Source organism: Argentina silus (genome assembly GCF_951799395.1).
Source record: "Argentina silus genome assembly, chromosome: 16".
NCBI lineage: Eukaryota > Metazoa > Chordata > Actinopteri > Argentiniformes > Argentinidae > Argentina > Argentina silus.
Window position 1 is genome coordinate 5,827,623 of NC_139670.1, and position 26,063 is coordinate 5,853,685.

A 26,063-nucleotide genomic window follows, 5' to 3' on the forward strand; every position below is an offset into this window, starting at 1 on the left:
ACCTAGGACTCTTTGAACACATTCATGGCCTCTTTTTTGCATGGTCAATTTTTCGATATAAACGAATGAGCTGAAGATGTCCTATCAGCTACATGTGCGCACATTGACCACTATTTGCAAGTTAATTACTTGTTTTTTTTCTTGAGAAAGATAAATGAAAGCCCTTTAAAATAACCCGGGGCTCTGATTGGTTAAATAGAATATTAAAAGGCAAAGAGAAACTCGACTGAATGATTGGCCAAGAAACACCAAGATCCCGAGGCTCCAGACCAATCACGGCCAGTTGCGGGAAGCTTCCATGCGCCGATTACATAGGAAGGGTGTTTTGCAGAGCGGTCGAACGAAATAAGGTGCCTTTCTGTCATTGGTATCCAGCTAGCGCTTTTGGTTATTGCTATAAGGTTATTTAGTAATGTATAGATAATGATGACATTGATTGATTATCGTATTGCCCGATAATGTCAAGGTGCCTCTTAGCAAATGGCTCGTATAGCAATGATTTGAGCTGTATTCTGACTGAGCTAGCTAGCATGCATGTGAAAGGTCTCTGCCAGTCTGCCTTCTACCCTCTGCCGCTAGAAAATACAGAGACTGAGTGTGAACTAGTCAAGAAGATAGATCCCTAGATGCTTCCTCAATTCCTGATATTTTATCATTTAAAATGCACAGGGGAAATGCTGTACTCGTGACCGTGAGTGTGTGCCAGACCAGCTAGCCTAGGAGAGAACAGTTGTCAGATCTGTCAAGGGTGGTGAGCTAGCTGGTGTTATGCCTGTGTCATGCGCGGTGCAACTTTTTAGCGCTACAAGGAGAGCAGAATTATGTGCATTGCAGGTCCGCATATATGTTGAGGATGTTTCAGAATTTCTAAGAGAAATGTTAGTTATTTCAGCAGGTTTTTGTTAGGATGCTGACTTGTGTCGTGCGTCGCAGTTAAATTTAGAGTTGCGGTTTCCGCGGCTGCACCGAATGGGATGCGATTGCAACTGACAGCCAGACGTTTACAACCTACATCTACATAAGCTACTTGCTGCAACAATCGTAAATATTTCAGCAGTCAGACTAGGCAAGGAGTGTGGTCGTTTTTGTTGATGTAGGCTTTGAATAACTATGAACATTGTTTTTATTCTCTGTCTATTGTCATGGATGGGGGAAAAATCTAAAGAGTTCTAGAAGATTGACATTCTGTTTGGGTTCGATCATGGACGTGGGGATCTCAAAGTCCCATGTATTTCTGAACTGCAGCCCCAGAACCATCCTCTCACAGTGAGAAACGCATCTGCATGGTGTGACATCTAGTTGCCTCAGTCCTGAGTGGGGAAAATGCATCACACAGTTGGGTAGTCTCCTATCCTCGCTTGAAAGCATGGGCATGATTGGTGGTGGTAGGATGAAGTTGTGACTAGTACAGGCAACATCTATATGAAAATACTTCACCCACCCATCCTTCCTTCCTTCCTCCTTGATGAAGGCCTAGGCTTAATCAGTGATCTATAGTTTATAGAGGTGGTATTATTGCTCTCTGTGCAATAATATATCAAGTCAGTGATTACCAAAGCAGAGGAGAAAGACAGAAACATTTTGAGTTAGTAACTGCCCTGAAAAGCATTTTGCCGTAGCTATCTGTCCTGTTTTAATGGATGGACTGGAGCTCGCCCAACTGTGATGGTTAGCCTATTGTATGCAGCTCACAGCACATTCTCTTCTGCAGTCCCACTCAGGGCTGAGGCCAATGCAGTTGTGTGTAGCGCTTTAAAGGCTGTGCAGAACTGTGTGTGTTAAACTACTTTTTTTTTGTGTGTGTTTGTGTGCTAAAAACAATTTGAATGATTGTTGTAGGCTAGGCCTGATCAGGGATATTTGGAACTAAGTGCTTATCCTTCCTTGGTTGTGGTTGGCAGAAGACCCCACATCTCATCTGAGGAAGAGGGAGTCATATGACTCATATCATTCGTCACCCGCATCAAACTGTCCATTAGTGATGCGTGGGTTGGCAATAAAAAGTAGTGAGATCGGGTCGGGCGGGGGCGGGCCATGTCTATGAAACTGCAGGGCGGGTGTGTGTCCATGAATAGCCGACCTGCGCATCACTACTAGCATTGGCTAGCTCGTGTGCTCACATTTTCACTGCATGGCCTCTGTAGCGTTCAAACAGGCCAGCGCAGTGGTTGTAATCCTGTGATGATGCAGTACAGTTAGTTTTCAAACAGTGCTTCATTTAAGTGACGCAGTACTTGTCATTCTTCACATGGCGCCGTTTCTTAAAAGGACAGTGGGCTGAATGGATACATATTTAAAAAAAAAAATGTGTTTAAAAAGCCTGTATAGAAATACTGTATAGAAATCCTCTTACCAGATAGGATTCAACCAGCCTGCCTAATGTTCCGTGTAGGAATGGCACCACCTGTTGGGAGACAACCTACCTGACAGGTTTGCTAACCATCACTATGCCTGTACTGTAATGTGGCAGTAACCCCTGCTTGTCCCTGTACAGGTGGAGTCTGTACCTGGGCACTAGGCGCGTGATGGAGGTGGTGAAGGAGGGCCCTAAGAGCACCTTGAGCTCAGGCAAGATGGTGGCTCTGGCTGCAGGGCTCTCTGTGGGGGCTACGGTGGGCTACATCATCTACCGTCACATCAACAGCAGCAATGGTGAGATGGTAGAGGTTGGCACAATCTTATTAGGTGTTTCGTCGGGGGGAGGGGGGAGGCGCGGCGCGGCTGAACTATCTCTAATAAAGTGATCGTTGTTTGGTGTTTGTAGTTCCGCTTGCCAACATAGAAGAGGCAAGGATGTCAGTGCCCCTGGATGTGTATAGAAACATCAGCAGGTACCAAGCCTCCTTCCTAGACCTGGTGAGTGTCGTCCATCTATATCAATGGTGTCGTCACACAGTGCCAATGCAATGAATGGGTTTGGAAATGACTAGTGTCTACAGTGAAGTACGTGAGTTTACTTTCTCTCCTCAATGATGTTGTGATATCTCAAGTGCATATGTCTTTTTTATTCTGTGTGTGTGTGTGTGTGTGTGTGTGTGTGTGTGTGTGTGTGTGTGTGTGTGTGTGTGTGTGTGTGTGTGTGTGTGTGTGTGTGTGTGTGTGTGTGTGTGTGTGTGTGTGTGTGTGTGTCTCCATCCATCTCCAGGTGAACCAGAAGTCCGGGGCTCATGTGAGGGTGCTGTCTGACTCAGGAGAGCAGAGCTCTGTGTGTTTCCAGCTGCAGGGCTCGCCTGAACAGGTACTGCTGGCCAGGTGTGCCCTGGAGAACCTGGCCAACGACTGTGAGTTTGTCACTGACGTCATGGAGGTGCCCCAGACTGCGTTTGGGAGGATCATAGGTAACGGAGATTAGAGGGAATTGTGTTAGTTGTTTGGCTTGCGCATAAGCCCTGCGTGTTGAGAACTGAATTACTCATCAATGGAATGCACTTCAGATTTGACTTTGATAAAGAATCAACCACCCGTATCGTTCCAGGTTGAGTTGGATTTGCTGATGTGTGTCTTCGGGTTGTAGGTCGCGGAGGTGAGTCTCTGAAGTACATCACCAGGACCACAGGAGCCAGAGTCACCTGTCCCAAGGAGAGGGGGCGGGGCCTGGACGAGAAGGGCAAGGTGTCAATGACAGGGTCACGCCGGGAAGTCAAGCAGGCCAAGGTGAGACTCAATACTTAAAGCCCTGAGCCCGATGGGAGATGTAGTTCCACTTGACCATGTTATTGTTTTGGCACAATTAATATAATAATAATAATGTAACGTTCTGTTATTTCTTCATGTTTGGCTTGTGTAGGCGATGATCCTGGAAAAGGTAGTGGAGGATGAGACTGTGAGGAAGAGGATCTCTCAGTCCTCAGCCCTGCGCCAGAAACGACGACCCCAGGAGCTTGAGTTTCAAAGGTCAGAGGTCACAGAGTATAAACCCACACTGGAGTTGAACAACGAGGGTCCACGGTCTCTTCAGATGGAGGGGCTTGTCCAGGTCAATGGTACCACAGGGCACTCTGAGCAGCTGGAGGATGGAGCACTGGAGCTCAAAGTTGCCAGTGAGGAAGACGAGGAAGACATCGTCTCACCTGACTCCCTTTCAGAGGTGTCCAAGTTTGAAAGTAAGTGTACTACACACTGAATATGGCTTTCTGGAAAGTTATTTCAACCATTTAGAACCTACTCAATTCTGGGGAGATTCTAGTTACTGTTAAGTTGACTGTAAACATGCCTCTCTCTTGCGTGGGGTCCAGTCCCCAGTCCAGACCTGAGCTTCCAGCCTGACGAGCATTTCGAGGTGTATGTGTCTGCGTCTGAGAACCCCCACCACTTCTGGATCCAGATCCTGGGGGTCCGATCGCTGCAGCTGGATAAGCTGACTACAGAGATGACCCGTTTCTATAACAACGGAACCCTGCCAGTGAGTCAGCTTTAGAATTTGTGTACATGTAGTAAACTCGTCAGTTTGTTGAAACACTATATGAAAGTGGATGTCCTGTTTGTTAATCATTGGAGACATGTTTCGCACAGATGTCAAATTGACTGTTAAGTTCACTATTCTGTTTTGCCTGCCTCCAGCTTGCCCCAGTCAATCTGTTACTATTACCTGTCCCTTCTTTTAAGTAATTCTGGTTCACCCCTCAGGAGCAGAGGGTTGAGACCATCGTGGTGGGGGACATCGTGGCCGCTCCCTACCGGGACTACGGCACCTATAACCGGGCCAGGGTGCTGGGGGTCCTGGGGTCTGGGCTGGTCGACCTATACTATGTGGACTTTGGGGACAACGGGGAGCTGCCCAGAGACAGCCTCCGCAGCATGAGGTCAGGGGTCAGGGGACAGGACTGAAGGACAGATGATGCTGTGTTCTCATACCCTTACGTGTCCCATCATTTTGCCCCACCCCTTCTTGTAGAAGATTGTTCGATTGGGTTGCGAATGTTCTGTTCTTTCTTATACTTGCTAGGAGCGACTTCCTCAGTCTACCATTCCAGGCCATTGAGTGTAGCCTCGCTGGAGTGAGTCCAGCAGGTAATGTGCGGTGGTGTGCGGTCCATTATTCATGGAGAGACTAAATACTGCTGCAGTCAAATTGACCCCTTTTGGCCCCGTTCTGCAGACGAGTTATGGAGTGAGGCAGCCTTGGATGACTTTGACCGGCTGGCGTACTGTTCTGAGTGGAGACCCCTGCTGGCCAAGCTGTGCAGTTACTCCCATTCTGAGATCTCCTCCTGGCCCAGTGTACAGCTCTACGACAACGTGGAGGGCAAGGTGAGTGGAGTCCTTGTCCCACCTAGCCCCGTTCTCGATGTGTGTCGTGTGTCTTACCCGTCTCTCTGCCCTCCTCTGTATGGCAGGCTGTGGACCTCGGTGAAGAGCTGATTCGGCTGGGCCATGCTGTGCCTGGCCAGGACGCCGGTAACGGGAGGTGTGACGGAGACGACCCCGGCTCGCTGCAGAGGATGCTGGTGAAAGAGAACAGACATGGACTACATACTCCATTGGCTTTAAACCTATGCAGACGCTGTAGTGCTTGTGTTAAATTCATCCCCTTTAATTGATGGTATGGGAGTATGACATGTCCTCATTGTCCCCCCTCTGTCTTTAGGATGATGTGACAGGGGCAACCTCCGAGCTTAGTCTATCCTGCATCAGCCTGTCAGGTGGGTTTAATATCACCAGCCGGGGAAAGAAAAAGCCCTGCAAGGATTATTAATGTCAGGCTACTGGAAAATTGAACTAGCTGTTCACTATGGACAGCCTGAGCTAGGCGTTGGGGGGGCATCCACTAGTCTCGTGGGCATCAGTTGATTCCCAGCTGTTTTGACATTCAGATGATTTGTACGTCACAAAGTCTTGCTCTGCTCAGCCCGACCCTGGTGCAAACACAGTTTTACCTGTATGTGTTCTCTCTCTCTCTCTCTCTCTCTCGCTGTATGATCAATCCCTTTTGGGGCACCATCCATGTGTTAAGATACTCCCGGTCAAAATGGAGAATGGATTTCGGAGCAAGTGACATCATCATCATTATCATCATCCTCCTCACACTCTTCCAGCTCTCGAGAGGTTCAGCGTTCTGATGTGCAGGAGAGCCCATCCTCTGTGTTTAGTTATGGTTTTGCCCACTCCACCCCGACCCAAAGAGGTTGCCTGGTCCTGGTGTCACACATCATTGAGTCCACCAGCTCCGCTGAAGACTTTCTCTCACCAGACCAGCTGGTTCCATGCAACCAGTGTCATAAGAGAAACACCGACAGCATGTGTTTCCCACAGCTGCAGCTCTCACACACACACCTCCTTTCTCTTCCATTTCCTCCCCCTACCGGGGGGGGCGTGACCCACAACAGAGCTTTGCAACCGTGGCAAACACACTGTAGGAGCCAAACAGAGGTAAAGATGAGTGTTCATGGGACTCCTCATTACACAAGGGTCGACAGTTGGCACGTTTCACCACATCAGGATGTAGTGTCTGTCCAGGCCTCTCGTCACTCCTGTGACCCACGATGCACTTCTGCTCACTCTGGGACAGCACTGAACACGGGGGACATTACTGGCATGTTGTGGTGGATGACGTTGAGAGAATGATGAATGCGGTTTTACATGCCCATGTCCTAATCAAGGTTTTCTTCATAATTATTCTGTGACCTCTTTAATAATGTACATGTATTTTTTTTTTTCCCCCCCTCTGTGTTTCAGAAGTTGCATCAATCTCAGGAAGCGTTGATGATGTCCTAGAGGACGAGTTGCTCTAAGACCAAAGACAGTCGTATCAAGGTCATTATAACCTTTCGTGTACTGGTTTTGTTTCCAACATTACATATTGTGACCCACTTATGCTTTCTAAGTATGTGCATTTGTAGAATATACTCTTGGATGATCCCTCCAAATAATTGCCTTTTAGATGGAATTCAGAGAAGCACTAACTGTTTGTCCCTGTTATCTCACCCCCAAGACTTCAGCACTGACTTTCCACTCTCTGCAGCCATGTCATGAAGTGGACACCTCCCAACCCACCCACCTCTCTCCACCACCCTCATCAAGAAGCCTTACTTGACTGTTTGCAGCAGTTTCCCCACCTGTTTACAACTCCTTCTGTATTCACTGTGTTGGCTTGAGATCCGCGTGTGTAACTGACTTTCACGTAAATCACGCATTGAGGTCAGGGAGAGATTTGTGCCGAACATTGAGGTACACGGGCGGAATCCGGCCTTAGCTTCTGTCAAGGTATAAGAATACGGAAGGAGTTGTAAACAGCTACAGTTCTCCCAACCAGTGTTGTTGTACCAAGGTTTGTTCTCCATAATACGGGTTGAAATGGAGCTAATGTTTTGCCTTTTTTGCAGTTCTGTTTTGCCTGCAGCTTTGCTGTTGTGTTTTTGTTACTATGTTTTGATGTGGAGAGGAGAGAGGAGCAGGAAACCGAATGCCAGTATTGATGATTAAAGCACTGTGATATGAGAGCCATTGGAGCCCTGTAGGCGACTGTGGCTGATGTTGAGATTGTTTTGTTTGGCTTTTACTTTTTTCTATTTGTATGTAAATTACGTTTTAGGCCCCATGTTGTGCTTTAGATGTTGCTTATGTTGTGAGAATAAAGATAGATATATATCTATATATATAAATTTTATGTGTGTATATATGACAATGGGTGTGGTAGTCTGATTAATTTGCCATTTAACCAATAAAGAAAGTATGGTATTTGGTTGGTGTGTAGAGGTACAGCTCAATATACCTGAAATAAGATAATGGTTATGATCTTCAATCATTGCATACAGACTTCACTTTACATTACTCCTTACATATTTCCATATCCCATACACAGAAGGCTGAATGTGAAACGGCCCTTTTTTCTTGTTTAATGTGTAACTACAAACGTTTTTATACATGTGTTATAGTCCATTGATCCTTTCATTGACAAGGGAGTAATTCATTTACATGTCAAAGCGACGTCCAGTGTTTTGTTTTCTGCATCTGTCGATGACGGTCATTTGGCTCTGACCAATCACGCAAAAGTAGGTTACGATCGCGCATGCGCAGTAGGGTTAGTGTTATTTTGTTGATATCCTGCTTGTATTCATTTTTGGGTCAGTTTTGTCTTCTGAAGCTAATAAACTCCCCTTACTGGGGTTTTACAATTATAAACGGAGTCAATTAAAGAGGCAACACTCTATATGAAGGGCTGATGGAGGACACACGAGATATGGTGAGTTAATGTATACGATATAACGTTTGAGGTCCGTCAGCTTCCGAGTAGTAGCTTTAGTTAGCTTAGCTAGCTAGCGCTCCCCCTTTGTTGTTATCAGTTTGTAGCAGAGAAAAATAGCTCAGCTGATTGAAATATACAAGCTGCATTTTAGCTTGCATTATCTACCCACATGCACGTATATTATCGTGAGTTGGTTATGTAGGTCCTTCATACGTTGATGTGCTATTTTGATAATTGCACAGGTTGGAATGTATGTGATGTTTTTGTTATTGCTGGCTAGCTAGTCATTAATGCAAGAACTGGAAGAACAGGTTTGCGCTAGCTAAGATAGCAAAGGCCCGTGCAGCTTACAGCCAGCTAGCAATCCAATTAACGCTGCTAGCCTAACCTCGGTCCATCAGCTGTGGCAGCTCGTTTTGCGACCTAGCTAGCTAAAACAATGTGCATCTACAACACTTGCAAAGCGAGCAACAGGCAATGCAAATTGGTTATCCTGCTAACGTAGCCAGACAGATTGCTCCAGTCAGTGTTCCTCCACTGTCTTCTCAAGTTAGAGCTAGTGGAAACAGAAGGGGAAGTAGTAGCTATGAAATATCATTTACAGACCCAACGTTAGCTCAGTTATCCTACTATTTAAGGAACTGATTACCAGATTGTGCATTCTCAATTCACTGCTGTAAACTGTATAGGATTGTTTACCTTTAGTCAATGTCTCTGGAGTAATGGCTAGCTCTGTCAATCTGGTTTACAGTTGTTCTTTGGGCAGCCAGAGTAAAGATCCAAGTTCAATCATCCTTGGACCCTTCAGTTATTCACTGTTTATGTGCAAGTAGAATGGATGGGGCTCTCAGCTTTATGTAGTCTGAAACCCATTCACTCATCATTGTACTATTAATGCCACTCACTCACTCACTCCCCCTGCTCTCACAGGCTGAGCGCACCCCGCGCTCGGAGCGTAAACGGCGTGACTCGTTTGGGATGTTTGACGGGTATGACAGCTGCAGTGAGGAGTCCACCAGCAGCTCCAGCTCAGACGACAGTGAGGATGAGGTGCCCTCCATCCCGGCCAGCCTGCCCATCATCAAGAACAATGGCCAGGTCTACACTTACCCCGATGGCAAGGCCGGAATGGGTCAGTGTGCATAGAAATGTCTGTACCCTGTCTGTAACCTGTTGCCATGTCTGAGGATCAGTGTCTTTCTGGGGGGGGGGGGGTCACCTCTAGGGAGGTGCTTGAGTAAGAGTGAGTTTGTTGTGCTCCGGGTTTGTGTCACAGCGACTCTGAAGGTGACGCATAGCAGCACTTCACAGAAGGGAAATATAGCATGCCTTGTACTGACGTTCATTGTGCGTTTTTCCAGTCATGTCACAGTGGATGCATAGAACTGATTAATTGTTTTGAACGCATTGAACACTGCAGCTGTATTCCGATGTACAGTACCAGTCAAAAGTTTGGACACCCCTTTCTCATTCAATGGTTTTTCTTTATTTTTAATATTTTCTACATTGTAGGTTAATATTGAAGACATCAAAACTATGAAGGAACACATATGGAATTATGTAGTAAACTAAAAAGTGTTAAACAAACCAGAATATGTTTTATATTTTAGATTCTTCAAAGTAGACACCTTTTGCTTTGACAGCTTTGCACACTCTTCGCAAGTTTGTGTCCAAACTTTTGACTGATACTGTATGTGATGTTGTGGCCTTTGTTTTACAGCCACCTGTGAAATGTGTGGAATGGTCGGAGTGCGAGATGCTTTTTACTCCAAAACCAAGAGGTTCTGCAGTGTCTCCTGCTCCAGGAGCTACTCCTCAAATTCCAAAAAGGCCAGCATATTGGCACGACTCCAGGTAACAATGTGTATTTTGCTAGTGCTCGGTCTGGGATTTGATCTCTTAAGCCTGTTTGTGGAATTAGAATCCTCTGCTCATATTTATTTTGAAAGTGCTGATGGACAAAGCACCTCTATTCAGATGTTTGGACGCAGGCTATGTTTGGCTATGTTTGCTTGTTCCATGTCCTTGCTTTCTGCTTTCCATAAAAGGGTAAACCTCCTACGAAAAAGGCAAAGGTCTTACAGAAACAACCTCTCATGGCAAAGTTGGCAGCGTATGCCCAATACCAAGCAAGTCAGAACCAAGCGAAATCAAAAGCAGGTATGTCTTTCCAACGTAGAGTCAATGAATCACTCAGGTTGTATTTTAAAATAATCCCTTGATTGAAGGTTGTTTGAGTCTTAAGAATGTTTGAAGAACTCTGATATTGTTTACAAAACTAATGTAGGCCCAGTAAATTAATATAACTTACTTACTTTCTCCTCTTAGTGGTTCCTGTCGAAGGCTTCGACTGGGGTCGATACATCTGTAGCAATAACCTGGTTGGAGCACCAGTCAGTTGTTTCAAGCATGTGAGTAATAAACTAGGATCAGATTACGGTAGCCACTTTTCCCCCGTAAGCATCCTCTGCCTCAGTTCTATTTTTATGCATGTATGCAGCATAATGTAGTGTCTTAAATATGATAAATTCAAAGCAGTAATATGCATTATGATGATATTTTTGAAAAATAATAAACTTACCGAAATTGACATTCAAGTGACATAAAAGTGGCAGCATTAACTAAACAGTTTGTTTTGAATTCTTCAACTCAATTTAAATTTGGAATGGTGTTTGTGTGTCCCAGGTCCCTATGGGTACATGCTGGGGAGACATTGCAGAGGGAGTGAGGGTGGAGGTGCTAAACTCTGACACTAACCTCTCAACTAAGGTCTACTGGATAGCAGGGATTGTCAAGCTCGCTGGTAAGGACTTCTCTCACTGGTGATCTGGTTCTTGTAGTTCATCACAAGCAATTCATACCTGCCGTTATTGTGGGCTATAGTAGTGCACTGTTCACATTTGATGAGGTTTTAGACATGTCCTGTGTAATGGTCTAACCGTGTTGGTGGTGTGGTACCATCCAGGGTACAAGGCTCTTCTGCGGTACGAGGGCTTTGACAACGACACCAGCCGGGACTTCTGGTGTAACCTCTGTGTCCCTGAGATCCACCCTGTGGGATGGTGTGCCTCCAGTGGCAAGCCCCTCGTACCCCCCAAATGTGAGCACCCATAATGATAGGTGTAATTGATAATGATAGCAATAAAAAAAAAATGCAGTTAAAGCCTTTGAAGTGCTTCAGAAGATGAAAAACACCAACAAGTTGATAGAAAGCTGGACCAGTTCTACTCATACCCCCAATGAAACCAACCAATATGATCCTGATACTGTGTATGTTCTGTCTCTCTCCCCTCAGCCATACAGCATAAGTACTCTAACTGGAAAGCCTTTCTTGTGAAGCGACTCACTGGAGCTAAAACACTGCCGCCTGACTTTGCCACCAAGGTAAGACCGCCGTGCCCCCAGTACTCCTGGATAGGTCTCTTCAAGTTAAAAGTTTAAAAAGCTTATTTAGTTTTAAAGTGCAGTATCACCAGGATCTCAACACACATACATAACACACTGTACATCACATATAAAAAAAAAAAACACATAACATACATAAAAACATATACATGGGGTACACAGAAATATTGACTCTTGTACTAATGTTGAAATCGTACCATAGAGAGAGCTATATGACAACACAATTGGAAAGTGTGGGACTTCTATTTATCGAAGCATCCTCAGACTTATTTCTAATGTTTTCAAGGTTTACCACGGTTCTTGCACGCTTGTCTTTCTAATCTAGCTAATGCCTCTCTTGTTTCCCTCTCGTGTCCAGCTTCAGGAGAACCTGCAGTATCCCTTTAAGAAGCTGATGCGTGTGGAGGTGGTGGATAAGACCCACCTGTGCCGGACGCGGGTGGCCCTGGTGGAGCAGGTGATCGGTGGACGTCTCAGGCTCGTCTACGAGGAGAGCGAGGACGGGACCGATGACTTCTGGTGCCACATGTACAGCCCGCTCATCCACAGCATCGGCTGGTCCCGCAGCATCGGACACCGCTTCAAACGATCCGGTTAGTCTGTCCGTTACATTTTTTTACACTCATGGCATTTAGCAGACACCTTTCATCCAAAGCGACTTACAACAATACATTTGTTTAAGTAAGTGAATCATCTATCCAACAGTCATCATAACACAAAGTAATCAATGCACCAGGGGCCATAGGCAGTTGTTATGCCAGTAGCCTATTTTTTTTAAATTATAATTATTTTTTTAAATGTATTTTATTAGCAGGAGAGAACTTGTACAGGGGGGGTAGTGAGGGTGAATTAGTCATTTAATTGATTAAATAAGGGCAAATGTAATCTATCTGGGACTTGTTTTGTTTACTGGCTCACAGCATTGGCATCAACATGTGTTTCGTGGTTCTGATGGCATGGTTTGTTTCTCAGACGTGTCCAAGAAAACCGATGGCCAGGTTGACGCTACCGCTCAGCTGTTCAAGAAGGTAAACGGACACCAAATGGGCTTCTATACATGTGTGTTGCATGGTTCTTTGTTGTGTATGATCGGGAATTGAGTCAAGTCTCATTGTGGATCTGTTGATGCGAGGAGGTGTTCACCATCGCATGGGCCAAAGCTCATGTTGTGAACGGCTTGTGTTTTTTCCTCAGGTGAGGGACGTGGACCAGAGCGGGGAGTGGTACAAGGACGGCATGAAACTAGAGGCCATCGACCCTCTTAACCTCTCCGCTATATGTGTAGGCACTGTCAGGAAGGTAAGCCTGTCTCACCGCTTCTCTGTCGTTGTAGCCACTAAAAGACAGGTATGACTTAATCCAAAAGAAAAGCTTACCAATGAATTCAAATTCAAACTTTATTTGTCATGTGCATGGTACACAGAGTATACAATGCAACAGAATGCTTAGGGCAAGCTACCTCTTCAACAATGCCACAATCAACCATGCAATGAAATGTAATGCAATGCAATGGAAACCTGTTCTAGAAATCCCATTCCAAAGATGCTGCCTCTTCAGTGCTCTGACATTGGTGTTCCTAGATTCTTGCTCCGAGCTCTTTTCAGATTTTTAGCAACCTGTCTCTTGTTCAGGTGTTGGCAGACGGGTACCTCATGATCGGGATCGATGGTTCGGAGGCGGCGGATGGATCAGACTGGTTCTGCTTCCACTCAACCTCTTCCTCAATCTTCCCTGCCGGCTTCTGTGAAATCAACAGTATCGAACTTACGCCCCCTAGAGGTACACTTAGAATCCTTATCCTTTCTTCTACAAACTACAGCCCCGTCCAAAAATCTACTCCTTGTCCTCGTCCAAGACACTTCTCGTAGATCTAAACGGGGGAGATGGGTTTAAGCAATACGACACAGGGTTAGGTGGAGTTCATATTCCTTACACCAATCTGATCTTTTCAGATCTACCAAAGTGTCTTGGGTGGGGGTGAAGGGTTTATTTGCGGCCGGACAAACAACATTCCCTCTCACAAAACTGACAGACAATTAGAGACTGACATTTTCTTCAGTAGTATTAAGTCACTAGTGTCAAAGAATTCCAGAACACTCACCATCTAGAGTGCCAAGTGTTTTACATGGTATTTACCTAGCAACATAGCAATACTTTGATTGGCTACATGAAGCATCATCATTTATGCATTTTTGGTGAATAAAGTCACCCGTGGCACTCTAGAATGTTGACCCTTTGGACCATTTTATTCACCCTCGGCACTAAATGAGTTAAGATAGTTTAGAAACTTCTTTCATCTCCTTCTTTTTTCTCTCCTGTCTGGCCTCTCTCCACTGACCCCTGAGGGTTTGTGTTTGCCTAGCCTCACCACTCACTCTGCCCCACAGGGTACACTAAACTGCCATTTAAATGGTTTGACTACCTCAGAGAAACGGGTTCAATAGCCGCTCCTGTCAAGCTCTTTAACAAGGTAGGACTTGAAATCCTGGCTGTGTTGTTGTTTTTTGTTGTTGTTGTTGTTGTTGTTGTTGTTTATCACAGGGTTTGTGTGCCATCTGCGTTGTTGTGGAAGTAGGTGTCAAAACTTGAAATGGACTGAGCAGTTAGTCTTTTGTTCCTCTTTTGAAATGCTACTGCACATTATCAACAAAATGGGAGTTAATGTGCAGTGTGAAAGTACTGTCTATGTGACGTGAGAAATAATCGGTGCAATTTGAGTAACAATACATCTCTGTGCATTGCTGAATTTATGGCTTGATGGAAATGCAGCCATGATTATAGTTTCCGCCTCTTTGCCTCCGCCATATCATATTTCCAGGACGTTCCGAACCACGGCTTCCGCCAGGGCATGAAGGTGGAGGCCGTCGACCTGATGGAGCCCCGGCTGGTGTGTGTCGCCACGGTGACGCGCATCGTCCACCGGCTCCTGCGGGTCCACTTTGACGGCTGGGAGGACGAGTACGACCAATGGGTGGACTGCGAGTCACCTGACCTCTACCCTGTGGGCTGGTGTCAGCTGACGGGGTATCAGCTACAGCCACCTGCTGCACAGAGTAAGCTCAAACAAACGTTCATATGCTAAACATTTATCCATACAGTTCTTGCAAAGCCACAGTTTATTCAGGCATGAAACCAGTAGTGAGATATTCATGCACCCGTATTTCATTGTTATAACATATATAGTCAATCCATGCATAAAATGTGGTTAAAAACACACAGTTTATTATTTTAACAAAAGTAAACCTGCTATATGTGTGTGATTTTAACTGCTATGTTAATTCAGCCGCCAGGGAAATCCCACCAGCCGTACCTAAGCAGAAGAAGAAGGCTCAACAGTACAAAGGCCAAAAGAAAAGTACGTTTTTAAAAATAAATAGTTTTTTTTTTTTTAATTGTGTTTTATCTCTCTTTTCATCATCTCTCCTTTTTCCACCCTTTTCTCTTCCTGTTGGTCAACACTCAAGTTCAGCCCTTTTTCTACTGCTCAGACTTTCTTCTTTGTCAGTGCCTTAGGATCTGATTGGATGGAATGAGTCACATGGCAGGAAGTTTTGCCACCGGGTGCCTTTGCCAGTGGGTGTGAAGGTCGAAGCACTGTCAGCTCAACTTCTTATCAGAGGAAGTGGGGCTTTAGATCTAGAGTGCACTGTAGTCTTGTAATAAACACACAGTTAGGTGCAGAATCACCTCAATTGAATGTAGCTTTGGCCCTGTTGGCTGATGGTATGCCTTTCTTGAGCTAATGGACCTGGAGTCTGATAGCTAGCCTGAGTCTGGCATACCTGGGGCTTATTTAGGGGGGTGCAGCATTAAAAGATGTGCTGTTTATCGACCAAACTGTATTAATCTGTCTGTCAAGCTTAACTTAAAAAGTTAAACATTCCGAGCTGTAAAGTTCTGAATGTTGCACCCCGTTTAATAAGCCCCTGGTAGCTTACCCCCACGAGTCTGGCTTGGTGTTTAGAGAGGAAGATTCCGGTTGGTCGGCGGCCCTTCAGTCAGGCAGGCAGGAGGAGGAGCTTCTCGGGGGACGAAGAGCAGAGTCCACCCCCTTACTCCGCCCAGGGGCCCACACGGCCCAGGCCCCGCACCCACCATCACACCACCCACAAATCAGGTAACGCACTCATAATCACTGAGCCCTCCACACAGACAGGGGGCACTAACAGGTGCAGTTCTTATCCCATTCTAGGGCCTGGCAGTGTGCTGGCTGTGTGGTGGACCCTGCTGCACTGAGGTGTACGGTTTGTCCATCAGTGTATGCTGAAGTCCCTTTGTCCTTTTGTGTGTTTTTCTTTTTTGACCAGGAGATCCCAGTGACCTCGTGAGACAGTAAGCTACTGTAAGAGACAGGATATTAAGAGTGTAAGGGGGTTTTGTCATGTTTGTCATTCGTTAATGCTATTGTTGGAGAAGGAGTAGGCCGGGGGAGATCCTACCTCCTCCCCTTGTGTTCCCATCCTGTTCATAAATGCATCCCAGGTGGCGGGAATGTGAAGAGGTGGAAGAGGTTTATTGTATGCCTTGAGTTTAGATATCCATGCATTGTCACATATTTCTCCCTGTTTGATATGCATATTGAGCCAACTGATTTGTATTCTCATGTGAGGGGGGATGTGTGGTCTTTGTCAAAGTATCTGTGTCTCTGGAGGTCACAACTCTTTCTAATTTTTCTCTCTCTCTCTCTCTCTCTCTCCCCCCCTCCCCTGTCCTCAGAGTCTCTGTTGCGCCTGAAGGAGGAGGCAGCAGAGGTGGATGAGTTTACCTTCTCCCAGGGCATCTCTGACCAGGAGAGCAATGGCTCCGGCAGCTACTATATCAAACAGGAGCCCTGAGGCCCAGCCCCATGAGGCAGGCAGTCAGCCAGGGAGGGAGGGCAGGACGTACCCCAAACATCCAGCGACAACAGCAACCAGGTCACAAGCCAAGGTGTACACCTCAAAACACACCCAAAGACCCCCACCACCACCTGCACACTCACACCCGGCAAACCAGGAGATAGGGTTACTATGGGCTCCCCAAGGATCTCTAGTAAATCCCCTCGGAGCAGCTTGTACATCAAACCCTGGAGCCCTGATTTACCCCCCCCCCCCCCCCCCCCCTCACCCCCCTACACACACACACACACACACACACACACCCATTTCTGAGGGTACCTGGCAGTTTCCCATAAACACATGGAGGTAGGGAGGGCTACTATTCCTGGACCCCCTCCTCCTCCCTGGATGATTCCACTGCGGCACTCCCTATTCCTCAAAACATTCACCCAGGCGGGACCGTGGAGCTATGGGATCCCCCACAACCACCGCATTCTGGTGTCTGGGGTCTGTCTGTGTCTCATCCTCTCCTCTCCTCTCCTCTGCCCTGTCCCAGCCAGCACTCTGACACCAAACTCTGGGCCACGCACAGAGACCTGTATAAACTGTGACAGACATTTCTGAGCCAGGTCTTTTGTTGTTTTTTGTTTTTTTTTCCGGTAAGGGAGCGAGCCCCAGCAGGATTTCATGCGGGGGGCGGGCGGGCAGGCAGGCGGGCAGCCAGGCGGGCAGGCGGGCAGGCAGGCAGGCAGGCGGGCAGGCAGGCAGGCAGCTAGCTGTGTAAAACCGGATTCATTTTGTTGTTGATTTGAACAATTTTGCCAGGTGGACTTGCTTTGTTAATAGTACTTGAAGTTTTCAGAATTGATTTTGTAAGATTTTGTTTTTGATTCTGAGTTGTTTTCGTCTTAAACGCTGATTTCTCATCGACAGCTCTTTGGGTGGGGGGTGGGGGGGGTATTTAGGAGTGTGGTAAAAAATCTAAAGGATGAATTCAAATAGTATGTGACCTATTCATATAGAACTATATAGATATTAAGGATTGGGCTTTGTGTGTGTATACTATATATATATATGTGTGTATGTATATATATATATATATGTGTATATATATATGTATGTATGTGTATATGTGTATATATATATATATATATATATATATATATATATATATATATATATATATATATATATAGTATAAATCAGTAACCATGCCGGTATGATGGGCACTCTCTGAATAGGTAGTCCAAATATCCAAAGGTGCATACTATGTATTGTGAAGCTGTGTATTGGTCAGGGGCAGACCGGTGGAGGCACCAATCAGAGGACGGCCTCATTGTAATGCATGGAATGGAATGAAGAATGGTATAAAAAAAAAAAAATCATCGTCATTCCATTCCATGCATTACAATGAGCCCGTCCTCTGATTTCTACCTCCACCAGCCTCCATTGCCATGCATAGTAAGTAGTATGCTTGTTTGGATGTTGGTGTACACTAGATAAACACTGTCACAGATTGCACTACAGGAATTAATCAGTCCAGGTGGCTTGTTTGAATCACCCTTACCGTTACAAGTCTTCAGCTGTGGACTGCAAGGGCCGGACCTCAAAACCAAACCTCAAAATGTCTGGCTCTTGGAGAGAGTAATGATCAAGCAATCAAGCAATGTTTAATCTTTTTAAAATGGTGTCGTCTGGAAGAAAGTGAAAGTAAAAGCAACGCACGTGTCAAAGATGACACTGAGATATGCAAAATGCTGATTTGATTTCCATGGTTTTTGTCTTCATTGTTCGGGGTAGTCCTTTATTTCAGAGCCATATTGATGCAAACTGGTTAAGTATTCAACTGAGCCACAAGAATACGTCTCACGCTATCCATCATCAATAGCTAATAGCCTTTCGAAAGTATGCATTAACACAGCCAACGGGGGCTGTTAAAACCGGAAACACTTCTGCAGTCACCAATTAAAGTCCACATTTTGTACCTCCCAAGATCTAGTAGATGGGTTAGGGTTATTCCTGATTGGTTGTGGACCCCTCCGAACCCCTCTGAATATCAAGTCCCTGTGTTTGCGTTGAGTGAAAAAAGCATCCATGTGGACCTTTTCTTTCCTTTAGCTAAAATTGTTGTACTACCTCCTGACGAGCTTGGCAGTGGAACAGAGACACGTGGTTGAGGGTCATCGTGAAATCAGTTGAAATAATGTCTCAAATTTCAGAAGTGTGTTTGGGCAACTTGATTAACCATATGCAAATGAAAAGATGCTAACCTATGTTCCTATTTAAGTCTAGACACCAAACACAGATATTTTCTAACATAGCACATTTGAGGTAGTCCTCTAAGTGGAATGATATGCAATAATATTTTATGTATTATTTTGCTATGTCAGATCCTTGAATTTATAACACCCTGAAATGAGATGATAGATATATTATACTGAAATAAATTCTATTGCATAACTGTGACAACTATGCGAGCTAAGGTCTAGAATCAGGATAGCATATGTTGACTAATATAGATACTGTATATGATAAACCACACAATATAGAAATGCAGAATAGTACAGGACAGCCAGCCTAGCTCAGTAGGCTGTTAGGTTAGCTATAAACTCTATTTCTATACCAGTAAGGTTGACAATTAAATTCTCAGGAAATGTTTGCATTGTTGAAGACTTTCTTGGTTGCAAGGGTTACGCAAAGTGCATTACAAATAGTTAGAATCAAATGGACTGATGTTACGCAGAGTAACACTAAGTTAGACGGAAGCTGAACCATGCGCACCCATTTGAGAGGGTCTTAAAGGAACAACTTGCTCACAAATCAATGTTTCTTCTTTGTCCATATTTAAATGTTAATTTCTCCCCAGGTTATAATACTATTATGTTAAATGACTATTATCCTGTTGATTTATGAGCTATTTTCTATAAACTCTCCATTTTCAAATGTTCTAACCTCTTTACCCACTCAGTTTGAGTGCTTTTGTGGATGTTTTTTTTTTTTTTTTTCAAACATTGTTTCCATTTGTAATATAATGTAATAGTTTGTATCGATATGCATTTTTCCTCTCTGTTGATTTAATTGGATTGTCAAGTGTAACTGAGGCTAAATGATAGCAGAGCAATAAAATGTAGTGTCTCACAATCTTCTTAAATGGAAAGGTTTTAAGTTTAGCATTTGCTTTCAATTGTTCACTTGCTGAAATCTTTCTCGTGTGTGTCTGGAGGTCTGCTTCAGGGCACCGGTGAGACCGAACAAAGCATTAAACGACGGTCACCATAACCAATCCACCGTAACCAATCCACTGACCAAAACAATATCATATCTTACAGTAAAAAAAAAAGACTAGACTGTTCTAAATCTAACTTTGCTGCTACCCTCCTCTGAATAACCCAAAAAGAGTCCCAAGGCACAATCAACACGTCATCCCTCTTCAGTTTGAGGGAGAGAGGTTTCTTTTTTTGTGGAATGCCTTTGGTTTTTTTTCTTAATTGATGTAAGAACATCCCTATGTCACCAAGGTGCCCAATCCCAAATCAACACAAGCCCACACCCAGAATCAGTTCTTCATGCCCCCTTGCAGATCTGAAAACAATAGTTGGGTGTAAACAACGTGCAACTGTCATATTGCTTACGTCTGTTCTATTCCGCAGATCTGAGGGAGACATAAAGAGCAGATAGGGATGTGAATGGGTTTCATTTGGAACTGTGTATACCAATCAGTTAGTGAAGAGTGCATGTACAACAGTGAATTATGGTGAAGTCTGTGATCCTGTACTTGTTTTGCTAGAAAGTTATTTGGTTGTGCTACCTGCCCGACTTTTAATCAACCCCTACGCACTTATGAGAAATTCAAAGGATTGAATAGATCTCAGCAACATGGTAATAGCTTGACCTTGCCCTCGATATGGCCACTGTGCTACACTGCTTCGACCTATCCAATCCTTTTCAGATCACCAGTAAGTGCCCAGGAGTGGGTTTAGAGTTGGACATTTCTGTCTCTTTTGGATACTAACACGGGTCTATTTTGTATGTGACAGCCCCTCTATATTCAAGCATTGTATAATGGTGCTATATATATTTGATAAAGTGATTTAGTTATTTTATTCAGAATTTTTTTCTCAAATTATTGAGAGGGTTAAGCTATGTTTTGAATTTTATTTTGGATACAAATAACAGTGATTTGTTTTGAAAAAAAAAGTATACATTTACTAAATTGTAAACACTGACCCTTGAGGTACATATTAGGTCGCAGTTTAGGGTTTGTACATGTTTTTGATAGTGTCTATACATAAGGTTATTTCTTTCTTATGGTAAATTTGTGCTGTGATTGAGGTTTGATAAACTATTAATTGAATTTGTAAATAAACCAAATGTCGGCAACATAATATTGGTTGTATTATTTGTTTACAAGCATTACAAACTGTTTCCGCATGGCTGTGAAAAGGTATCTGTTAATGATTTTTTTTTTTTTTAAACTAACTTTTTACACTGAATAAAATGATACTTATGAATTAGCGTCTGTGTTGATGCCTCTTCTTTCACTCCTTGCATCTCACCTCTGTGCTCTGACACCTTAAGTTAATTTGGATCAGTTTCCCTTCACTAATGGCAAACCACCATTGTAATTGATATTTGTAATAGTGAGTCCTCTGTTTCTCTACAAGCCTTCCTAAAGCGTGTCAAACCAGGTCCTATAATCTCACCATTAGGATGATGGTTCATTCACTGGAGCATGCAGTAAATCTACTCTTAATCTCAATCTGAGATTATGGGGCTGGCTAATCCCTTTTATTGTTGACATCCTGATCAAGGCCTGCTAATGTTCACCATCAATCTGGTCACCAGGAACAAAGTCCTCAAGCATTTAATGCACCATTAAACCCTCTCAAACGCAGGCTATATCAGTTCACGGTCAAGGGGGCACACATTCCTAGAAAACTGATCGTTTTAATCTCATGTCAGTAACAGATAATCTTTCGTGGAACAGGTGTGTGTAAGGATGAACAGCAGAACAAAACATCCAGTTGTGTTTTTTTATTGGAAATCTCTCAACTGACAGACAGTCAAATACAATTGCACCAAGCATTCATTCAGCCCACAAGATGTTATGAACCTAAGATTGGACAAATCAGGTACAGTAAACGAGGAGGAATGTGGCATCTTCAGGAGTAAAAATGGAGCCATCTCTAGATGCTGAGCCCAGATTTCTCCTCCTAGAGGTCAGGATAAACTGATCATAGATCAGTCCCCAAGGACAACCTCTACTCGTAGATCCAGTCCTTGGAGCAGCTGCTGTAGTTGGCCAGCTCCTCTGGTTTGAACCACAAGCCAATCTCTGCATTGGCACTCTCTACAGCATCGCTGCCGTGGATGATGTTCCTGCAACAGCAAGGAGAGAGAGACATGCATTAGCTTAGCATAAACTACTTAGCAAATCTAAAAAAAGAGTCATACACAATCATGAAATTAAGCCAAAGATTAAGCCTCTTAATCTAAAATAGGCTTGTCAAGCACTGATATCATCAAATCCGGTTACCTAACAATTGAGTCTCTTGTGAGGGGGGGGGGGAGAGATAGGATGGGTACCACTGTCCAGACTGTGATGCAGTGCCAGTGACTCACATACCTGCCCATTTCAATGCAGTAGTCTCCTCGGATGGTGCCAGGTTTGGAATCAGCGGGGTTGGTCTCGCCCAGCATCACTCTACCCGTCTTGACTACATTTAACCCTTCCCACACCTGGCAGGACAGGGAGAGGGACAGAGACAGCACTTCAGTGTCAACACATTATTAAAACACATTTCAAAAACAGGTTGTTGTTTTTTGCATGTCTATGTACATCTGTCATTTATGAATACAATGGCTGTCTAAAGGGATATGTAGGCTACGCATCCATGGTGAAATTGTATACGAGTGAAATATTAGATATAATATTGCCCATCCCAACTACCTTGCATCACAAGCCTCCAGGTATCCCAGGGCTGGTGAATAAGACTACTTGTGTCTTCGATAATGTTGTAAGAAGTTTTAAGGTTTAACTTACCATGGCGATCACGGGGCCTGAGGACATGTAGGTGATGAGACCGGGGAAGAAGGGCTTTGCCTTCAGGTCAGCATAGTGCTCTTCAAGAAGCGACTTAGACGCCTGGGTCGGTCAAACACAACACAACCGTCAATCAGAACCATAATCACATTATTCAAACAATGCAACAGTCAATCTTGACGCAGTATACTAAGACGAGGCAGAATGCACTGCTTATGTTGAGCAGCCGAAAGAATAGTGGTGAATTAATTGTAGGCCTACTCTATGTACAGGTGTTAAGTCAGCCTCAGATGAGTAAATAACAAAGTGACCATTTAGCCAGATGTCCTTTAAATAGATTGTTTACAGTAGAGTCTAGCTATGACCATTGGTCTTCAAGGGACTTGGAGTCACAAGACTTCCTCTGGCCAGAGACCAAAGCGGCCAGGATCAGAGAGCGTGACAGAGCGCTAATCACTGCTATGGTTAAGAATAGGGACGCTAATCTGGTCATTCTACGTTTGCAGGTGAACTCTATATAGGGCCCCGTTTCCCCTGGACACAGTATACACATTTCAGCAAGGAACTACATCATAATATACCATAATGTCGTTCATTGTTGAAGCATGGTAGATACATGCCAGCATAAGAAGAAAAAAAGACTGAACTGCAGCACATCGAGAGTATGAGTGGTGTAAACAGACGTTCTAAATGCATTGCTGTGCTTTGCTGAAAGCAGAACACTGCAGTTGTACGCATATTTGGTGTTCCAAGCACTATTACAGATATCGTCAATAAGAACAATCACGATATGCTCCAAGTTCAAAATATCATGATGTCCTCCAAAGATCAGGCTGCCCAAGTATTGGCATAGTTTATTATTCATAAACTATGTAGCAAAAAGTTTGATGTTTGAATAAACATTTCCTTTTTGCCATTTATCTTGTTAAAGTATGTAATTCTTCTGGGGGGTGCAGTGCATATGTGTGTTGTCTATTAATTGATTGCATGGCCAAATAAAGAGTTCTTCTTCAAACCCACAACCCAAGCATTGTTAGCACCAAGCTCTACCAACTGAGCCACAGAGGACCAGTGAGTGACACTTACCTGGAGCATCTTCATACCAACGAGTTTGAAGCCTTTAGTCTCAAACCGCTTGATGATGTCCCCAATAAGTCCCCTCTGCACGCCATCTGGCTTGATGGCAATGAAGGTGCGCTCCTCTTTTCCTGTCATTGTTCTAAAAACAGAGAAAGAAAGATCGTACATCAACAAGGCAGAACATTTTACATATAAATCGTTCATAAAAGTCACTTGTGTCTTTTGGGCGCACTTGGCACATTCGGCTTGGGGGCCGGTGGCCAGGGGGGTCGCTGCCGAGCCCCAGACCCCATCACAACATTACTGTCATCAACGGAGCCGTGAAAGCTACAAGGAGACCTTTCTTGCAGGTAATATACACACCGACTTCGCGTTTGAAGCTTGAACCGTGTCGTGTTTGCCCGTAGTGCAAATCTTTGACCCCCGTGCCACGATGATAATTTCCATAAACCGCTCCCAAACCATATTGCGCATGGTCAGAACTGCGTCGGGCTGCGCACGCAACGGAATCATCCTCAAGTTCAATAAATTGCTTCGCCAACAAAGTTAAGTCAAAAAAAATAAGTCAAAAATCAACCATCCATTTCCACACTCTTGCCCAAAATAAACATTGTCTCTTTATTTATTCTTAGCAGTGGCGACTGTCATTCAAGGTAAGGGAGGATGATTTTTATGACTATAAAGGCCCTCTCTCCATTGTTAGAAACTTGATTCCACGCGTCCTCTTTTACGGTGCTCCACTCGCATCCCACTCAAGATGCATTGGAGGAGACAGCCAAGGTTCCTCCCCTTAGACATTCTCCTCCAATGCTTTTTGAGAAAAAGCAAGTGAAAGACGGAGGAACCGGGTTTCTAACATCTGAAAATGAAAGTTAGATGGCTGCCATTCTATTACATTTCACCCAGCTCAATCTTAACATCCATATGCTTAAGCTATTCAGACATAATTTACCTTGTACAACCTTAGTACACACAGAGGATGGTGATCTTTATGAGAATTCCTAGCCTAGGCCTGCATGACAAGTAGCAAAAAGGATGGCAAAGGAAAAACCGCAAGGGCGTAATTGCACATGGCATGCGACCGAAAAATCCAGCATTATCCGAAATATGTCTAAATTAGCCTAAAGACAACCTTAAATGAAATTTCACATAACGATAATGTTGGATCACATCCATACTCCACACATTACATAGTGTAGAGTACGTACAGCTACGAGGACAGGCCTGAATTAATATGAATGAAATGCCTCGACACCGAGTGCAGAAACCGACGACAATTTTCTGAATCAAACAAGTCGGAAAGCTGGATTAAATATGTACGAAAACCAGGCCGATTTGTCAAAAAGGGTTCAATTCCAACCTATTCAATTTGAAAATTAACCATATCGCCTCTTTCGAAAGTTAAATAAGTCGCAAATAGGTAAATGAAACAGACAATACCTTGACGTTAGCTGAACCTCCGGGTAAGTGACGGCGAGACCAGGAAGCGCTTGGAGTAATTCCACTAATGCGGTGAGTTGAGCTGCAATCGTGGAGGAGCGGCACTGGTTTATATAGAGGCGGGGACTGGTGGAGGCGGTTCGTGGATACACAGTAGATCGAGCAAAGTTTCAATTAATGTGTTGTTATCCGTACACACACACACACACGCACACACACTCTTCAATGATATCAAGGGAAGTACAAAATGGAGACAATAAGCTCTCTCTCTCTCTCATAATGCATAATGTCAGTTTTATGAGACAGAAGTTGAGGCACCACGTGCTATTTCGCGTAAAGCCAAAGTGCACCAGTTTCCCTTGCTGTCTCCATATTTATAATGCATGACTGTAAGTAGTCTGCAATAAAATAGCGCGGAAAATTTGGGATTGGAACTTGACAGGGCTGAATCAGAGGTGTGAGTTGTGTGTTTGTGACACCACGACCAACTGAATTGACACTCGTGATGTGGTCCTGGGTGGCTCAGTCGGTAGAGCATGGCACTAGCAAGGCTTGTATGCACTCACCATGCTGTCAATCACTTTGGGTAAAATTGCATATATGATGTCATAAAAGGGGTTTGGAGAAATATGTGATTGGCTAAGACTGTGTTCCCAGCCATGGGAATTAATTAATCTCTGACAGTCACACAGCTGAGGGGAGCCAGGGGGTTATATACATGCAGCAACACGATGGCTTTTCAAAACAAAAGGCATCTCTCACGCTTTGAATAATGTTACCCCTGGCTACCACAACACAACAAACACTTATTGAATTAGTCCACAGGTCTACTTAATCTCCCTCTTGTCACACAAGGTGACTGGGTCATTAAGAGGACGCCGAAATGAACACACCCACATCACATGCAGAGCAGGGTGTGACCTGGTGTGGGTCAGACGACAGGTGTTCTATGCTCTGTTTAACTGTTTCCTCCTGATGAAATGTGCTCACAGTGTGCCAATTAACCTGATATAGCTGCTCATCACCTGTGTCCTACCGATCACCTGGCCCAGTAGCCACAGTCACTCCCATTTCCTCTCTTTTACATGTATGG

At 44.4% G+C, this 26,063-nt stretch overlaps 3 protein-coding genes across 4 annotated transcripts; 2 read left to right on the forward strand and 1 right to left on the reverse strand.

Annotated features, from left to right (window-relative positions):
* The first annotated feature begins 297 nt into the window (after positions 1-297).
* On the forward strand, positions 298-7,682 carry tdrkh (tudor and KH domain containing). Of its 2 annotated transcripts, none has more exons than XM_083687141.1 (14): positions 298-350; positions 2,495-2,652; positions 2,765-2,856; positions 3,146-3,338; positions 3,515-3,654; positions 3,788-4,103; positions 4,236-4,402; positions 4,627-4,802; positions 4,946-5,010; positions 5,099-5,250; positions 5,337-5,447; positions 5,588-5,642; positions 6,676-6,753; positions 6,932-7,682. In XM_083687141.1, exons 2-13 carry the CDS (start codon positions 2,526-2,528, stop codon positions 6,729-6,731), a joined length of 1,650 nt encoding a protein of 549 aa, XP_083543267.1. In that variant the 5' UTR covers positions 298-350; positions 2,495-2,525; the 3' UTR covers positions 6,732-6,753; positions 6,932-7,682. The 2 variants fall into 2 exon arrangements, with proteins under 2 accessions (XP_083543267.1, XP_083543268.1); XM_083687142.1 differs by having other exon boundaries at positions 6,962-7,682.
* Positions 7,683-7,988: 306 nt separating this feature from the next.
* mbtd1 (mbt domain containing 1) lies at positions 7,989-20,922 on the forward strand. Its single transcript, XM_083687138.1, has 17 exons — positions 7,989-8,182; positions 9,116-9,317; positions 9,906-10,039; positions 10,234-10,345; positions 10,514-10,596; positions 10,871-10,988; positions 11,151-11,285; positions 11,481-11,569; positions 11,949-12,183; positions 12,563-12,618; positions 12,785-12,889; positions 13,222-13,369; positions 13,978-14,060; positions 14,409-14,643; positions 14,874-14,945; positions 15,555-15,707; positions 16,307-20,922. Exons 1-17 carry the CDS (start codon positions 8,162-8,164, stop codon positions 16,423-16,425), a joined length of 2,100 nt encoding a protein of 699 aa, XP_083543264.1. The 5' UTR covers positions 7,989-8,161; the 3' UTR covers positions 16,426-20,922.
* Positions 20,923-21,426: 504 nt separating this feature from the next.
* Positions 21,427-25,061, reverse strand: nme2a (NME/NM23 nucleoside diphosphate kinase 2a). The gene is made up of 5 exons (XM_083687147.1): positions 24,971-25,061; positions 23,537-23,669; positions 22,451-22,552; positions 22,034-22,146; positions 21,427-21,786 (listed from the first exon to the last, which is right to left on the reverse strand). Exons 2-5 carry the CDS (start codon positions 23,663-23,665, stop codon positions 21,669-21,671), a joined length of 462 nt encoding a protein of 153 aa, XP_083543273.1. The 5' UTR covers positions 23,666-23,669; positions 24,971-25,061; the 3' UTR covers positions 21,427-21,668.
* Positions 25,062-26,063: the final 1,002 nt, after the last annotated feature.

Bases quoted from the DNA above. Each gene is read 5' to 3' on its own strand.
- nme2a (XM_083687147.1), bottom strand. From the start codon at position 23,665: ATGACAGGAAAAGAGGAGCGCACCTTCATTGCCATCAAGCCAGATGGC. The intron at 22,553-23,536 runs GTAAGTGTCACT...TGACCGACCCAG, and splicing joins TTGGTATGAAGATGCTCCAG to GCGTCTAAGTCGCTTCTTGA. The intron at 22,147-22,450 runs GTAAGTTAAACC...CTGTCCTGCCAG, and splicing joins CAGGCCCCGTGATCGCCATG to GTGTGGGAAGGGTTAAATGT.
- tdrkh (XM_083687141.1), top strand. From the start codon at position 2,526: ATGGAGGTGGTGAAGGAGGGCCCTAAGAGCACCTTGAGCTCAGGCAAG. The intron at 4,104-4,235 runs GTAAGTGTACTA...CGTGGGGTCCAG, and splicing joins AGAGGTGTCCAAGTTTGAAA to TCCCCAGTCCAGACCTGAGC. The intron at 4,803-4,945 runs GTCAGGGGTCAG...TATACTTGCTAG, and splicing joins GACAGCCTCCGCAGCATGAG to GAGCGACTTCCTCAGTCTAC.
- mbtd1 (XM_083687138.1), top strand. From the start codon at position 8,162: ATGGAGGACACACGAGATATG. The intron at 12,184-12,562 runs GTTAGTCTGTCC...TTTGTTTCTCAG, and splicing joins ACACCGCTTCAAACGATCCG to ACGTGTCCAAGAAAACCGAT. The intron at 12,890-13,221 runs GTAAGCCTGTCT...TCTCTTGTTCAG, and splicing joins GTGTAGGCACTGTCAGGAAG to GTGTTGGCAGACGGGTACCT.